This window comes from Acanthopagrus latus, chromosome 21 (assembly GCF_904848185.1).
Source record: "Acanthopagrus latus isolate v.2019 chromosome 21, fAcaLat1.1, whole genome shotgun sequence".
Taxonomy (NCBI): Eukaryota; Metazoa; Chordata; class Actinopteri; order Spariformes; family Sparidae; genus Acanthopagrus; species Acanthopagrus latus.
Window position 1 is genome coordinate 23,869,125 of NC_051059.1, and position 17,107 is coordinate 23,886,231.

The 17,107-nt window shown below is 42.1% G+C and overlaps 1 protein-coding gene and 1 long non-coding RNA gene across 8 annotated transcripts in view; one reads left to right on the top strand and one right to left on the bottom strand.

Annotated features, from left to right (window-relative positions):
- Positions 1 to 16,878, top strand: part of LOC119011653 (rho GTPase-activating protein 12-like) — a 54,708-nt gene extending 37,830 nt beyond the window's left edge. Inside the window, exons 3-19 of one of the 7 annotated variants that reach the window (XM_037084963.1) lie at positions 1,806 to 2,075; positions 4,516 to 4,722; positions 5,210 to 5,290; positions 6,244 to 6,372; positions 6,585 to 6,647; positions 7,129 to 7,203; positions 7,937 to 7,998; positions 9,075 to 9,156; positions 10,918 to 11,019; positions 11,226 to 11,324; positions 12,208 to 12,304; positions 12,618 to 12,737; positions 12,980 to 13,078; positions 13,282 to 13,359; positions 13,806 to 13,940; positions 15,119 to 15,224; positions 15,359 to 16,878. In XM_037084963.1, coding sequence (XP_036940858.1) covers positions 1,806 to 2,075; positions 4,516 to 4,722; positions 5,210 to 5,290; positions 6,244 to 6,372; positions 6,585 to 6,647; positions 7,129 to 7,203; positions 7,937 to 7,998; positions 9,075 to 9,156; positions 10,918 to 11,019; positions 11,226 to 11,324; positions 12,208 to 12,304; positions 12,618 to 12,737; positions 12,980 to 13,078; positions 13,282 to 13,359; positions 13,806 to 13,940; positions 15,119 to 15,224; positions 15,359 to 15,533 — 1,980 coding nt within the window. In that variant the 3' untranslated portion in view covers positions 15,534 to 16,878. The remainder of the gene's footprint in view (positions 1 to 1,805; positions 2,076 to 4,515; positions 4,723 to 5,209; positions 5,291 to 6,243; positions 6,373 to 6,584; positions 6,648 to 7,128; positions 7,204 to 7,936; positions 7,999 to 9,074; positions 9,157 to 10,917; positions 11,020 to 11,225; positions 11,325 to 12,207; positions 12,305 to 12,617; positions 12,738 to 12,979; positions 13,079 to 13,281; positions 13,360 to 13,805; positions 13,941 to 15,118; positions 15,225 to 15,358) is intronic. The other 6 variants (XM_037084964.1, XM_037084966.1, XM_037084965.1 and 3 more) reach the window with 6 other exon arrangements.
- On the bottom strand, positions 9,167 to 11,313 carry LOC119011656. The gene is made up of 3 exons (XR_005072245.1): positions 11,177 to 11,313; positions 10,811 to 11,045; positions 9,167 to 9,861 (listed from the first exon to the last, which is right to left on the bottom strand). It is a non-coding gene; the product is annotated as an uncharacterized LOC119011656 (long non-coding RNA).
- Positions 16,879 to 17,107: the final 229 nt, after the last annotated feature.

Below are 17,107 nucleotides of genomic sequence, written 5' to 3' on the forward strand. Positions count from 1 at the left end.
GAAGACCACAAAAACAGTGTCGCCACAGATCACTGCACGCAGTTAGTCAAACTCCAAACATTAAGCTGGGACGATGGCGATGATCCGTTTGAGGAGAAGTTTCCTTCGGGCAATCTCGATGCATGAAGAGGATGATGTGTTCATGAGTTGCTCACCACCAGAGGTAATAATTTATACATTTTCACTTCTCGTGCACAGCTTAACTCCTTTACTACAGAGCATTTCTGGTATACGAGGTCTTTTATTTTGGAAGTTTTGTATCTTACTTCATGGCTCAGCGATAGAACTTGCAAACTGAGTGTCCCTGTTTTGTCCGACAAGTGACTTAAATCATAAATAAATCACCTTGAATTAGGTTATATCTACAATATACTCTCCACATTTATGTTATGTGGCTGTGATGCTGTATCGACCAGTGCTGTTCTCAGGCTCCTTCTAGTCCACTGAATATTCGATCCTCCTGGGTACCTCCAGCTGTTTGCTCGGGTCCTGCATATTTCATCCCTATTGATCCCTGTGCAATAAAAGCATCACAGAGCCGGTGTTAGGAGGCCTCGGGGCACTGGCATTATTTATGACTTTCTCTTTGCCCTGACGCTCTGCAGCCAGGCAGCGTCTTTGTAATGCCAGTATGAAATAATCATGACGAGCAGCAGCCCATTGACTGGATCAGTCGTGCGTCAGGGGTTTTGAAGAAGGATGCTCTGTCATTAGAGGCGGCGTGCTGTTGAACTGTTGTCGTTCGACTGGATACAGGATCTAACTTTTTTGTTCACTTTGTCAATAGTTTTGTAAATCATACCCACATCCAGCAGTTTATTCACTCTTTGTCAGTCGCACATTATATCTTGAATTGTGTTCAGTCAACCTGTCAGAGTGACAGTTGCGTGTACAGGAGACTCTCCCATTTTACCAGCATCAAAACATTTGCTTTGTGGTTCATCAGGTTTTCCAGCCTGTTAAGCATTACACAACATTACTGCGGTGTATTAGTGACATGTCAGAGGTTTTGCTTTGCCGTAAGACTTGGTTGAAATTAGAAACAGGTTCATAATTGCCTTCATCTGAAGAGACAACTTCTTCTGATTCAATATCCACTCTGGAAAGTCCTGATTTCAGGTTGAGCATGGAGATTTTTGTTGAAAAATAAGATATTCAGTGCATCATTTAAAGATTTTCACAGTTAAAGATGGTAGTAGTAAAGTAGTAGATAGTAGAAAATGATTTTCACAGTTTGTTTGCAACTGTGAAGATCAGCCGGGACAAACTGTCCTCCCAGTGTTCAGGATGGGTGTTGATCAACAGTTTCACTTCCCTATTTCTACCTGACAAAAGCCACTCTCCGTTATATAATAGCAGCACTTCCTTCCTCTATCCTCCTCTTCCTCCTCTTCTGAGCTCATTCATTTTTTTTCCTGCTCATTTATTGCCAGCAATTACCATTTCAGCCTGAACTACAGTTGCTTGACATTTCAGTCATTTCCTTTACGCTCAAATGCCAGTCAATGTTGACCACAAACACGGCAAAGACTAAGTGATAGACTCCATGTGGAGCTCAGGGGGAGCGTGGCATTAACAGTGTGGGGGTGAGGTGTTTGATGTGCGCTCAGAGGGCGTTTTAACGTGTTTTAGGTGAAAGTATCCGCCTGTTTACAGACGCAGCTGTTGATTAACACTCTGACAGCTGTGTATTTATTACATCATGGCATCATCAGTTGCTGTAATAGATAATATTATATAATAGACTAAAAACCACCACAGATGACTCACAGCTCTTCCTTTCTCTCTTTTTTCCCCCCAATCAGACGGTGTCTTCATCAGGCCAGGGTCGCCCTGAGTCGCCGGTTTACACCAACCTCCAGGAACTGAAGATCACCCAGTCCAGCCTGCCTCCTTATCCCTCCGGCTCCCCAGTCCACGCACTGGGCGACTGGGAGACCTACAAGGACCAGAACGGCAGGCACTTCTACTACAACCGCTCCACCCAGGAGAGGACCTGGAAGCCCCCCCGGGCCAGGGACACCAGCACGGGGAGCTCCAGAGGAGAGTCCCACAGCACCGGAGACAGCTCTGAGGTAACATACACATCTGGAGAGGCCACAATTAAAGGTCCATTGTGTAAAACTTCAGAGGATCTTTGGGAAGAAATTATGTTTTCATTGTTATCTAATCACCTGAAACTGCAAATCATTGTGGTTTTTTGTGACCTCAGAGTCAGACTTTTATATCTATAGAGGGAGCGGTTCCTCTTCCACAGAGTCGGCCATGTTGCACGGCCATGTTTCCAAACACTGGCTCTAAAAAGTTTAACAATTTTTCTAAATATTATCGAAATATGGACCTTTACTGGATCCAATTTCTGGTAAAGTCAGTATTTGCGAGGAATAACGACAGTGAAAATAAATCTTCTTTTGTAAAAAAAATGCTTTATACCTGGTTTATTCCTTGTTATTTGGCTGAGAGAAGTAATTAGAATATGATGAAGTGTCACCCACTGGGTCAAAAGAAATCACAATCTTGCAAAGCGAATACCCTTAGAACATCGGCAGAGAAGCTCAAAGTGAAAGGTGGGTGGACCACAATTTTTGATGTAGTTGATGGGACATGATCTAAAAAAAATAAAAGCTCAAGAAATAGAAACATTGTTGTTAAAGGTAACACACAGGTAGACACCTCCTCTCCATGACTGCAACACACATGCCGTCAGCGTTGTTCAGATGTAAACACCAACAGTGGAAGAATCCGAAAAATGTGGGTAAAAGAGTTTGTAAAGCCTTTGTCATTTCACACGTCAACACGTGCAGAAAGCAGGTGTGACCGTCATTTGACACATATCTGTCCTCCCTGTCTGAACACCTGAGACAAACTTCATAAAGAACATTACTGCCTGAAAAGATCTTCTGACAGGGACAGTAACCCCAAATATACAAAAGGTGCAATTTTCCTCTTAACTGTAGTGCTGTTTATTCATTTGGATTGTTTTGGTTTGAGTTGCTGAGTTTTGAAGATGCCAGCTGTAGAGATGTCTGCCTTCTCTCGAGTAAAATGGAACGAGACGTCACTCGGAGTTTGGGATGCTCGAAGTGCCAAAAATGTAAAAGTGTGGACCTACTCATCGTCAAGAGGCTCATGCTCATGATTAGCTAGTTTAGTTAGCTTGCATTTGTCCATGAGTAGAGGCATCCTTCCTTCAGCGTATTGATACGGAAAGAAAGTAGGTGAGCACGACGAGCCGAGTGCCATCTAGTTCCACTGTAGTCGAGAGAAGGCAGACATCTCTAGGGACGATCCCTTAAATTTTTATTTTGAGATTTGTTGATCGAGAGAGAAGTTCCTAAAGTTTACGAGTATAGTGAATGTTTTATAATGAATAAACAAATTAACTTTCCATTAAAGGAAGGTAACAAAAATGTTTGTGTATGCTGTCGATTATGGTTGTGAGAAAGAGAGAAAACCGGAATAATAAGATCAGGTTTTAAAAAAATGTGAAATTAGTGCATCTCTAATTAATAGCACAATAGGTGAGAGGGAAATGTGTGTCTTGTATTTTGGGGTGAACTGCCAGTTTTAATCTTAGATCAGTTAATTTAGAACCCTAATTCTGACAAAACGATTTGAAAATATTATCCCTAAACCAAACAATGAACAGCAAAAATATTCTCATTCTAAACTCAAACCAGTTCTCACACTCACACTCACACACACTTGCTCACATAAGCAGAGTCGGTGTCAGGAATCAGAGACGGATGCTAAATAGATGACAAATACAACATGCCAGTACTTCATCACATATTGTGTCTGACTGAAGATTAACAGCCGTACGTGCAGACGGAGCGAGGCATCTGCAGAAATTGTTCTTTCAGCTCCAACAGATTGCTCGGGGAGATTTGAATTGTCAGACAAAAAAAGAAGAAAAAAAAAAAAACATCTCAGAGAAAATGAAAGTTTTATATTCCTTCCGACACAAAACTCGATTAGATACCCGCACCAGAATAACTTGGTCTAGAAAGGCTCTGATTAAAAAAAACAAACAAACAAACACACGCAGACTTATTACGGTTTTAGATTTATGAGACTGTGAGTGACTACACCGTTTTTTTTTTTTTCCCTTTTCACAATCAAAACACAGACAAACATTGTGTGACATGACAGATTAGCCTGATTCATTAGCGAGTCATCTCTGATTATGAGTCGGCCCTGGTTTCATTACACGGCTGTACCACGCTGCCACCTACAGGCATCGAGCGGTCACTGTCACCTCATTCACTCTGTGGCACACTGCAGCAGCCTCCTTCAGCTTCACACCACACTGATTACAATCAAGCATGAACATTAGGGATTTTTAGCTCTCTGGTGGGTCCTTTGGTGGTCTTTACTGAATTAAAGTGGTGTTGGATAGTTTCTGATGATTTAATGGTTCTGGGTGCATGTTCTCCTCTCTGACTCCGTGGTGAAAGATGCCTTCTCCTCTCTCCCCTCTCTCTTCCTCTCTCTTTTTTCACTTTGCAACGGTAGACCACTCCTCTCTCGCTCTCGCCGTCTTTCCTTCCCTTCCTCTCGCTCTCCATCGGTCGGTTCCAGCCTCTGTCATCGGAGGACACCTGCTTCAGTACCTACTCTAGCCAGTCTGACAGTCAGTATGGCTCGCCGCCGCGTGGTTGGTCGGAGGAGATGGACGAGCACGGCCACACGCTGTACGTCAGCGACTATACTAACGAGAAGGTACCGGCTGCACGGGGCTGTTCTGCGGTTCTCCTTACCGGGAATGCATGTGGGAGTGGACTGTGGGTTGATTCATGGTAGATTTTCCTCTGTGAACACACAGCTTAGATGTTTCCTTCACACTGATTAGGCAGAGTTATAACACCTCAGCATGACAACAGTTACCACCGCTACACAAACGATGAAAATATCAAACTGTGTTTTGGCAGGCTCTCTTAAGATATTCCCTCATCGTTGCAGATTCAAAGAAGGATTTACAGTATAAATATGTGGAAAACAAAAGCATAAATGGACACATGGATACAGAAGTTAAACATATTACAGTATTATGATCAATCTGAATTATTTAATATGATGAAAGCACAAAACGTTTAGGTTTGATTTTCGATCAGCAGGTTTGATGTTACTGCACAAATACTCGAGTACTGTCAGGACTCGCTCTAATGAATCTTACGTTTATCTTGTCTGTCCGTGTGTGCGCCGCCAGTGGTTGAAACACGTTGATGAGCAGGGCAGGCCGTATTACTACAGTGCAGATGGATCGAGGTCAGAATGGGAGCTGCCCAAGGTAAGACTTTATAGGAACCCTTCCATCAAACTGATAGAATTAGCAGTAGTGATTGTTTTCGTTGTGGACTAATCCAAATAGTTAGTTATTTAGATTATTAATCACTAAATTGTTGCCCACCGAGAAGCCGCAACCCCTTCGTTTCAAGTTTTTACTTATTTGTCTGACGATCAGTCCAAAACTGCGACGATTAAAAATGATATTAAACAAAAAAAAAAAACAACTTGAAACCTGTGAATGTCTGGTATGTTCATTTATTTAATTTATCTACAAGTACGATACACATTAATCTGCATTCCTGTAAAATTGCAAATAAGTAAATATGTAAGAACTGCATACCTTTGAAGAGAAACATATAAGGAGATGAGGTCAAAAAGAAACTATAAAAACGCAACAGCAACAAAACAAGATTTCTCAAGTCAATACAAAAGCCAAGCAGAGAAACACGAGTTCATTAATGCAGCAACAATATCAGCTGTTTGGTATTCAGGATTCAGGATTATTTTTGACATATGTAAAATAAAATCAACTTTAGTGATGGATATCTTGATAAGTGTTAAAAACACACCAAACATACGTCGGGCAGAAACTGATGCTAAATCCTGTTAATTACTGAAATGATTCACAGATTATCAGGCTGTTTTTATTATTTATTTATTTATTTTTTGTCAAAAATAAACTCAATTAAATTTGTGTTGGCACTAAAATGAAGCGCTGTGTCCCTTAACTCACTGTAGTGTGACTTGCCGCTTATTGCAGAGAGACGTGTAAATATCTGTCGTTATTTCAGTAGATGAGTTATATCCACATATTGCTTTTATAGTGATGCTCTGCTTACATTTTTATTTGAATATAAGTACATGGTCTATTCAGGTGTAATGCCTTGTGTGTATGTATTTACATTAGGTAACATTAAAAGTATGTTAATACAATCCCTGTTTCCCTCCCACCAGTACAACCTCTCCCCTCCGCAGCTGTCTGGAGACGCTCCAAAGAGTCGCAGTCTGGACAGGAAACACGTGGAGCCCATCGTCCTGACCAAGTGGAGACACAGCGCCCACGTCCCAGATCCCAACGACAAGGTCTGACACCCGAATCTGCAGCCGCACACTCAAAATAAGCTCAGTTAAATACATCAATTCACAGCTAGCAAAGAAAATCTCCAGGGAAATTCTATGATCCGTTACTGTTCAGAGTGAGTTTGTTTCCAGACGGAGCTGTTGTGCGATGTGTTCACTGGTAAGATGTTTTACACGAGGCCAGAGATTCAGTTGTGAGCTGGTTGCTTTTACAGCGGCTAAAGAAAACCAGGCGTTTCCGCTCGGGCTCTGCCCGCCTACACCCGTACAAACACCAAGTCAGTAGCCTGTCAAACCGACCAATCAGTGCCTTGCCCCTTAAATCTGAGCAGACAATCAACTTGCATGTTACAAATCACACAACAGGAGTTTAAAAGTGAATGTACATCTCCAGCTTTGCCTGATTCACTGAGTTGATTTGAATTGTTCCTCCAAGATACTCAACATTTAATCACGGACTTGATGAGCTTTTATATTCGATGGCTTGGCCAAAATTAAATGTAAATGATTTGTCCACAGAAATACTGAAGATTAAGTTGCTTTGAGATAAATCCCTGACTCCTCATCTAATTAATAATCAATCCATGCCTCCTGGACATCACATGAGCTCGAGACACTTTCATGATCTCACTGCTTAATTGCCGTCGCTCACTTTCATCTGTCTGTGTGTTAATAACCTCTCATCGTTCTCTCATTTTAACCCTTTTTGTTGTCAGTCGATGTGACAGTTTGTTTTTTTCATCCCTGTCTCCACACCAGGATGCTCCTCTGGGCCCAAAGCCCCCCTCTCCTGACTCTGACTCCTGCCCTTCGTCTCCCAAGCCCCCCACCTCTGTTAGTACTCTCCCCTTCACCTCGTCTCCTCCGTCCTGCAGGGTTTTTAACTTGGTCCCTGACTGTAGGCCACATGTTACAGATTATTGCAGGGCTTCTACACAGGTGTGGAAAATGTGGAACTCAAAGGCGAAAAGGAAGCCAGTGTAGAATTACACAAATTCTTAGCTTGAGGTAGAAATAAAAAGCTGCTGTATGAGAGTAGATTTGAACTCTGAGCCTGTGTAGAAACCTTGTTAATAAGCAGAGCTGATGGGTCACATTTACAGAACAGTTTCTGGGTTTTTAAAACCACACCGGAGCTTTATTTCCGTTTTGTAGCAATTGTTGGCTTCGTTCCTGGATACATTGATCATCTGTGTTTTCCGTCCGTGTGAAAGCTGGAACAAAAAGGTCTTTGGCTAAAAGCTGCACAAGTAGTAGTTTTGCCAAGAGTCCGTGATTTTTATCTTGATGTGCACTTTCTAGACTTCACTTGCCTTCCTTGAGTGGGAATAATGATAGCTGTCTGTTTGTCCTCCAAGTTGAAAGCTGGTGGTGGGATGTGTTTTGGTGTTGGTGGTGGTGGTGTGACACAATTTTCATCAGCTTTCTCTTCTGTCATCTCGCTGTGGTTGTCAATCATAGTTTGAGTGGTTGGTGTGTGTGTGTGTGTGTGTGTGTGTGTGTGTGTGTGTGTGTGTGTAACCTGCTTCTTTAAACTGTGTCCTCATGCTTTTATTTCTCTTTCCAGCCATCTGAAAAGTGCGGCGTTCTGAATGTGACAAAGATCACTGAACATGGCAAGAAAGTACGGTGAGTAGCTGAAACTGGACTAATTTTAATGTTATACAATATCACACATAACATCTAGTTAGTCTGTGAGGGTGTTGGCCTCTTGTATCTCTATGAAGCAACGGTTTTTACAAGTGAATCCCTATTTTGTTTGTATCTTGCACACACACAAAAGAAGTCACACGTATGAGCACACAAGTGATGAAATACAATCACAAAGGTGGTGGAAGCGTCTACATATGTCCAAAATCCTCCTATATGTGTTCAATTGTGTTGAGATGTGATGACGACACGGGCCACAGCATGTGATTCACATTAATTTCCCGCTTATCGAACCATTCTGTGAGCCCTCGTGCTCTGTGGATGGAGATCACTGCCATCAGGGTAGAAACTCACCCAGAACAACTTCATATTGATCTGCAGTGACTTTTCCCTCTAATGGAAACAAGCGGACCCTAAAGCTGAACAGAGGCACCGTATTTAATGCTTTTCCGCTCATTAATTCAGGTTTTTACCTTTTAATTTACCACCAGTCTCTAGTAAACACAGATACAAACAATGAAGGTTTTAAATTATTCAGAAAATCTGCATTGTAAATGGTTTTTAAGGAAGTAAATACACTCAGTGTATTTGTTGTTACAACAAAAGTCCACAAAGAAACTAAAAGTGATTTATTTGTTTAGCTACGTTTATTTGTCCCCACCTGCATCCCAATTATAATGATAACGCAAAAAGAGTTTTCATAGAAATTAAGGCATTATCGTCATTTTAATGCCAACATTTACCATGATTAGAAATTATGTCTATTTTCACATTTTCTGTCTGAATGGGTCTTTCTATTATTGTGTCACAGCTTTATTAGGCAGGATGTCCTCACCTCAGTTTAAGTGGACGCTCTTTTGACTATAAAAATGTTTTAGCACCAACACTGTGTTCTGAAAAAAAAAACTTTACAAATTCATCAGTGTTCAATGTTAAAATGTTCAACATTAAATCTGCCTTTTTAAATTGCTTAATTTCAAAAAGTAAACAAGACTACGAGTCTCTCTGTAGATTTAATTTCAGTACTCACAGTGTTTACTAACTGTGTGTCGCAGGAAGAACTGGACCTCCTCCTGGACGGTGCTCCAAGGATCCACGTTGCTGTTTGCCAAAGGCCAAGGAGGCGGAACAAGCTGGGTTAGTGACGAAAAACCTTCTCCTAAGAGTTGTTTCATGTCAAGAAAGCAGAATCGTATCTAGACAGAAGTCATTGAAGTTGGCCGTCAGTGTTTTTGAGTGGTTTGTCGGCTCACTGGATGGGAGTCGGGGTTGAATTTTCTCTCTTCTACGTGTTTCCCTCTCCATCTCTTTACCTTTCGGCTCCATCCCCCTCCGTCTTCCTTGTCTTCACCCCTCTCCGTCCTTCCATGCAGCCATACTACCACAGTGGCTCCTTCCCTGAATTTCTCCTGTCACTGTTGAGTAACTGGAAGCCGTCTGCTAAGAAACGTCCTGCCGTCTCCTATGGCTGCTCTGAGCTCGACAGAGCCTCCTCTGTATGTGCTGCCTCCTTCCTTTTGTGTGCTCCTCTCTGTCCTCCTCTGCATGCCACCTCCCTCCTGTCTGCCATGCTCCGACCCCAACCCCACTGTGTGTTTTTAGTCACTGGCATGGATCCGAGATTCAGGACAATATTACTGTGTTATCGTTCTTTTACTCCGTGGCTCAGCTGGACTTTAAATAGGCGTATTGATTTGGACATTATAGGAAAGCAGGTAATGTTTTTACCTCGTAGAGTAACAAGTTGAGGAGTTCATGAACCACAAGGTTCAAAGAGAGATCTGTTTTCTTGGAAACTGAGATGTTGTAAAGGTCAGATGTGGTGTTCCAAAGAAAAAAGTCCTGCCAGAGTTGAAAAAAATGGACAATTACACTTAATTAAGTGTCTGTCGTGACACTGTGATATTCATGAGATGTTCAGCAGACCATAAAAAAACTCTTAACGTTGACCCTGATTCCTGCACACACGTATCACACACGCTGCACTGATTTGTTATAGAAGTTTGATGTTTCGGTCACCAAGTTGTTTGTGACCAAAATGCAAGTACTAACTTTTTTCTTTGGAACTGCATTTTTTTTTCCTTCACCACAAAAGAGACTAAGAAAGTGGTGTCAGTCTTGTCTCTTAAACATCGTGTGGTCGAGTGTTTTCACAGGCAGGATTACTTTCACAGGGTGGCGGCTCGTCCTTAAAAAGTCTTAAATTGTGTCTTAAAAGTTGTTAAATAGTCTGATTTATTGTGGTCTTAATCACCACGAACATTTAATTCACCAATCTTTTAATTTCTTTTTGTCAAAATGAGTCAAATCTTCTGCGATTCAGATGTGACGAATCTTTAAACTTAAACTGAACCCAATTCTGTCTTTTGACTTTTTGAATGCACTCACCTGTTGGCAAAATGTGGATTAAACTAACTCACACCAACAACCATATTCTTATATTAAGCCTTCTTCAGCACAGGACCACATATAGACTGATTATCTGCAGGCTTGAATGAAAAAACTGATGATTTGTCCAAAAATCAGTTTCAAGTTTGGTTTAAAAAAAATCTTGAAAAGATCTTAAAAAGTTATTAATCCAAATGTGTGTTCATGTAAAACTTTAGTTTCTTCTGCAAAGTTTTCTGCAATTAATGATTCATTTAGAAACAGCGTGGTGCTGCACAGATTAACCAAGACTCAAAACACAACTAATCACAAGTGAGGAAAAATCATATCAGTTATTTGTTGTAGTTGTTAGTGGAGCAGTTGTTTAGAAATACGAATCCAAGCATTCAATTTAAATCCTGACCTCTGTTGTCAAGTCGTTGCATGGTTGAGCCCTCAACACGTCTATGAAGACGCCGTCTGCGTGTTCATCTGCCCTCATTTGATTCATTTCCTCTCTCCTCTGTCCAGTTCGGAGGCGGTCAGTCCAAACCAGAGTTCACCGTGGATCTGAGGGGCGGCTCGGTGGAGTGGGCCTCCAAAGACAAGTCCAGCAAGAAACACGTCATAGAGGTGAGCTTGATTCTGCGTTTGTGGGGCTGATAAGAGAAAGAAAAAGTGTCAAATGCAACAAAAGTCAATCAGGTGTAGTTTCAGAAATGGTAACCGACGGACCACAGAACACCAAACAAACAAATTTCATAAAATTACTCATATTTTTACCGCTTACCTATTTAAGGGGCGGTGTTGATGACTTTGTGTGTCTGTGATGTTTGCAGCTGAAGACTCGACAGGGCACAGAGCTGCTGATCCAGTCAGAAAACGACGTCCTTGTCAACGAATGGTACCGAGCGCTGCAGGACACCATCAGCACCCATGTAAGGACGAACACCTTCATGAGTCCTTAAACGTGCCCTGCCAGTGGTGCCGGATTGGTCTGAGAAAAAGTCGTCCAATCGGAGTCTAAAAACCTGCACAGTCGTCTTCAAAGCAACACAGTTTTCTGAGTTTGGTGCCTTGTCAGCGTGAATTGTTTCCTAATGTTTGTTAGTGGAAACCTTCCAAAAAGTAGCTTAAATTAAATGTTTACCTGCCCATTTGAATGAAAAGAAGTAACATTTGGAGGAAAAACGCAACTGAATGTCTTTGTGTTGTGGACAAAACGAGACATTTGAGGACGTCATCTTGGTCTTTGAACACCAGCTACCAATATGCTCCACTAATGTTTGGTGTTTGCAGGGTAAAGAGGAATATTGGACATTAAATTAACGATTACTCTAAAACACTTGCTGCCAAACTTGACATTCGTTAAAAAGCTAAAACTTACATGTCGGGTGAAAAGAGATTTGGACATTTTTTGAGATTTTGGCCTATTTTTCCCTCCATAACTAAAAGAAAGAAAATGTCTAAAATACACATGAAGGTGTTTATTTTAGTTCAGATTTCTGTTCTCAACATGTATAATTAGCAATCCCTTAATTTAAGATTCAAACATCAAATTTCAGAAAACCTGTTAAACCAAAAAAATTCTCTTAACTTAAGAAGTCAACTGAGGAAACTAAGACGAAAACAAAATTGCGATGTCGTTTGTTTTCAGGTTGACTCACATTAATCAGTTTAGCGTCACTTGTAATCAACAGTTTTGTTGTTTTCCTGCCCTGAGAGTCCAAAGGTGTGTCAAAGTACTGTGGAGGCTTTTACAACCAGAAACCTATTTCCGTGTGTGGTTACATTGTTGTTGTTGTTGTGTTTGTGTCTCAGGCCTGGGAGTCTGATGAGACCATTGACGAGGACATGCCGGAGTCTCCTGGTGTGGAGAAACATGAGAGGGAGAAAGACCACAGAGACTCAATGAAAGGTAGAAGTCCAACACATTTGTATACACGTGGTGTGTTAGCCGTATTAGACAGGGAAGGGACCTCATAAAGAATAATTTAAAACTAAATATAAGAGTCTGGAAAAAAGCAAACGGTGGGAGCAGGAAAAAGTTACACAACACTGAAAATGAAAGTGTGTTTCGGTTTGTCTCAGTCGGCCTCACGTGTCTCACTCAGCCTATAAAACACTCGCTTATCAAGTTTCATTCCCTCAAAACCTCAGAGTCATCATGGCGCGCATTCAGCTCAGACGAGTCGTGGAAAACGTTGTCTTGTCCCATTTCTCCTCCGCAGGCATGAAGACCTCGGCCAGCATGGACGGCTCGGACAACAAGAAGACTCGGCACAAGCTGAAGAAGTTCCTGACCCGCCGCCCGACGCTGCAGTCCGTCAGAGACAAGGGATACATCAAAGGTACCAGAGAGCAACGAGCTCCACTTAGGAACACGGACAAATAAAAAACTGGTTTACATTTAGAAGGATTAAACGATGGTAACCAGTCAGTCAGACAGAAACCTTCCTTATTTTTTTTTTTATCTTGAATAGAAAGTAAGAAGGCCGTAAAGATCTGAGTGTCGATAAAACGCGCTGCAGCAAAACTCAGACTTTGGACCGTTTGATGACTCTGGCTTTGTCGTTTCTCTCCGTGTCTTCAGACCAGGTGTTCGGCTGCAGTCTGTCCGATTTGTGTCACAGGGAGAACAGCACAGTGCCGAGCTTTGTCAAGATGTGCATCGACCATGTGGAGAACAACGGTGGGTTCAGACCTCTGTGAAGACATGACAGGAAATGTTATTTCTTTTAATCTACCTGTAAGAAGGTGAGGGCGGAGTTTATGCCCTCATGATGACACAGGTGGTGTCAGATAGGGCGTCGCTGCTGTCTATAGGAATCATAGGAATAATTTGCTGACATTACTGAAGTGAAGTTCATGTTTTCCTCCCATGATCCCCTGCAGGTCTGTGTATAGACGGGCTGTACAGAGTCAGCGGGAACCTGGCTGTCATACAGAAACTACGCTTCGCCGTCAATCACGGTGAGTCACTGCTTTTTCCTTCACTCTAGTATTTGGGAGAAAACTACAGAAGCCCTGCGGGACAAGTGCAGACAATCTTTTTTTTTTTTTCCTTGAGATCCATTTTCTCAGTCTGATCTAAATGGTTTTCTCTCCTGTGTTTATGACTTCAGAACTGGAGGGGAAGAAAATGGTTTGCCAGGATAATCTGTCTTAAATTCCTTAATCTTTTCTCTTCTGTGAATCATCTGGAGGGATTTTTTTTTTCTTAGATTAAAACCAAGAGAGAAAAAACAGTTTTGTTGATGAGGAAAAGTTGTTTTCACTGGGTTTCACCTGAAAATCATACATTCTCCCGACAATGTCCCACGACTTCACAGATCAGATAATTCAGTTTTTCATTATACTGAGAGACTGAAAGGTTATTTTAGAAGTGTTCTGACTGAAGGGTTTGTGTTTGTGTCCAGATGAGAAGGTGAACCTGGTGGACGGGAAGTGGGAGGACATCCACGTGACCACCGGAGCTTTGAAGATGTACTTCAGGGAGCTTCCTGAACCTCTCTTCACCTACGCTCTCTTCCATGACTTTGTCAACAGCATCAGTACGTGTCACATATATATATAAATCTGATTCAGTCACCCGCAGTCTGAAGCAAATGTTCTGTCTGGACTATGTTATTAAGCGTGTTGTCAGCCGCGTTGGCTCGGCAGAAAGTTTGTGTCTGGAAGGATTATTTTTCTCAAAAGCTTTTTATGGAGGGATTTACTTTTATTTTGTGCTTCTTTCATATGTTTAAACTGAAATTTGGGGGATGTGTCTTCGTCTTCGTTTATTGTGCAGTTTGGAACTGAAGGGTAACTTTATTATGTTTTGACCTGGAGTCTAAGTGACTAATGAGGACATTTTTTAAATTTTTTTGTATAATTGGTCCATTAATGAGTAAGTGTATTCTCTGTCACGTCCATTTGAAGTGTCTGACAACTTTATGCAAATACAGTCTTTTTAGTTTAACCACAAAACAGCTGCTTTCACTGCCGTCACATCCACCAGACTCCACCGCAGAAACAGTCTTTAATCATTTCTCTCCCTCTCTCACCTCTCCCTGTATTTCACATCCATCCCGGTCAGTTGAGGGTTTATTTCCCACCGAAACAAAGTAGTTGATTGTTGCTGGAAAAGTGAAAAGATGAACACAAAAGGTTTGGATGAGCTTTCTTTTCGTCTGACTTGAATGAATTTTGTTTTACACAATGAAACAGTTATTTAAATGGAGTCTGGCAGCTTTGGCGAGAGCAATTTGGCAGCTGTTTCTGAGTAAACAAATCAAATCTTAATCTTCAGCTGATTGGTCTACGTCTGTAGGTTGGACACTTAGAATAACGATCTGATCTGATCTGATCTGATCTGATCTGATCTGATCTGATCTGATCGGTGGCAAAAACAAGCACCATAAGTGGATGTACTTTGGCGGCAGGGGGATTACGCTGCAGTCTGTTTCCTGGCTGCAGCGCTCTCGCTTGACACTGACCAACACTGACAGTTTAAAAAAAATTGTTGTCTCCGTTAGTCACAACACAAATGTGAAAAGTTGAAAAATACTGACGTCTTGTTTAAAATTTGATTATCTTTGGAAACTTGCACGACATCCGCAAACATCAAACCTCACAGAAAACCACAAACCTCATGATAAGAGTATTGAAAGTGAGTTGATTCTCTTCCATGATGACTCAGATTGTTCCTGCTCACTCTCTGATCCGTGTCGTGTTTTGTGCTCTGCAGAGATTCCAGACTACAAGCATCGAGTTCAGTCCATCAAAGAGTTGGTGAGACAGCTGCCGAGGCCCAACCACGACACCATGCAGACGCTCTTCAAACACCTCAGGAAGTAAGAGACAGCACGCCGGATCTTATCCATTTCTTTTTCTGTCCAGAGGTTTCACCAGAAGATTTTTAGTATAAAATCATCCTGGTTGTCAGATGCTTTAGCTGAACTGATTCGTCTCTCCTCTGTTTCTCCAGAGTGATCGACCACGGCGAGGAAAACCGTATGACCACCCAGAGCGTGGCCATCGTGTTCGGCCCCACGCTGCTGCGGCCTGAAACGGAGACCTGGAACATGGCGGTCCACATGGTCTACCAGAACCAGATAGTGGAGCTAATACTGCTGGAGTACGAGAACATTTTCGGCAGGTAGACGGAGACGTCGGGAGGACAAGCTTCTTCGTTTTTTGTTTTTTCTTTTCTTTTCTCTCTCCCGACGCAGAGCTCTTCCTGACCCAGCATGGCTCTGCCACAAAAAACACAACACGGCTCGGCTCGGCTCGGCTCGGCTCGGCTCGGCTCGGGGGAACGACGGCTTCTCTTCATCTCAAACCATCAGTGCGCTCACTGGCTTCTCCAAATCCCACAAACAAACCTCTGGACCAAAGCCGCCGCGCACATATGAACCAAAACATAGATGAAAACAAACTAGTGACCAAAAAGTTTTAGACTCTCTGCACTTTTTTCAGCATCTCATTCTTTCTCCTGCCGCTGCGTTTGTGCCACTTTACTCCTGTCCCGACACTGGAAAACTAATCCAGAGGGCCAGACGGGCCTCTTGACTACTGCACAGACTGACTGAGACCAAAGCAGCCTCAGGAGCCTCTATGACGGAGGAGGTGTCAGTATTGGAGATGGGAGGTGGAGGTGCACGCTGTATGTACTGTACTGTATATCCTATGACCTGTGTAGACCACACTGGGGAAACCAAACTGCTGTGCTTGGCTTTAGACGTTTAGACACTAAGAGGAAACAGAACAAGGAGAAGAAGGGATCATACGGAGGTCTTTTATTTAGATAATACGTTGTTAAAGAACTTTTCCTGCTCTCTCTTTTCCCCTCTCTTTTTATTTTTAAATGTTTCATCCCCTCCTCCCTCTTTTTTTCCGTCTCTCTCCGATGCTACTTCTTTTCTTCCTTCCTGACATCCTGGAGAAAACTGGACCGGGGTCCTCTGAACACATGAGAGGTTATCGCTCTGTAAAATATATATATATATATATATCTATACGCCTCCTTTGTCTCCATTTGGCTTTAAGAACAAATCACACCGCAGCAGTCTGAACATCAAACAACGGTACTCAGCCGTGTCGTTCCTCGACTCGTGGATACAAAACGTTCAGGCAGAAAACTGAACGTGACTCCACTGATAAATCTGTACAGTGTTTATGTGTGTGTGCATGTGAGTGTGTGTGTGTGTGTGTGTGCGTGTGTGTGAATGTGTGTGTGTGTGGGGGGAGGGTCGGACGGATGAATGGATTTAATGACAATATATTGTACAAATAGTAAATATAAGTACGTATGCCTGGAGTGTTACGAGGGGAGAAATCACTGTCCTGTGATGATTGTGAGACGGGAGGATTAAAGTTCTGGACCGGGGATGTGGAGGTTTACCTGCGTGTCAGGTTGAATGAGGGATTGTGAATGTAACTGTTGGTTTCACCAAACTGGAATAACAATAAAAAAAAAACAAATCCTCTAAGAGATATTCCAAAGGAGACGGTGTCGGTGTTGTTTTTTATACATATTAGTGTCGACTGCAGTAGTTTCATGTGGTTTATTATGAAAGTCGAGGACGTGATGATGTTAGAATAAAGAAAGAAACAATCATTGATTCATTTGTGTGTTTCCAGTAAAACATTAATAAAAAAAGAGACGTGTCACATCCACCCAGAACAGGAAGACATTTTGTTGTGACTCCAGAGGAACGACAAGAAGGAAACACGT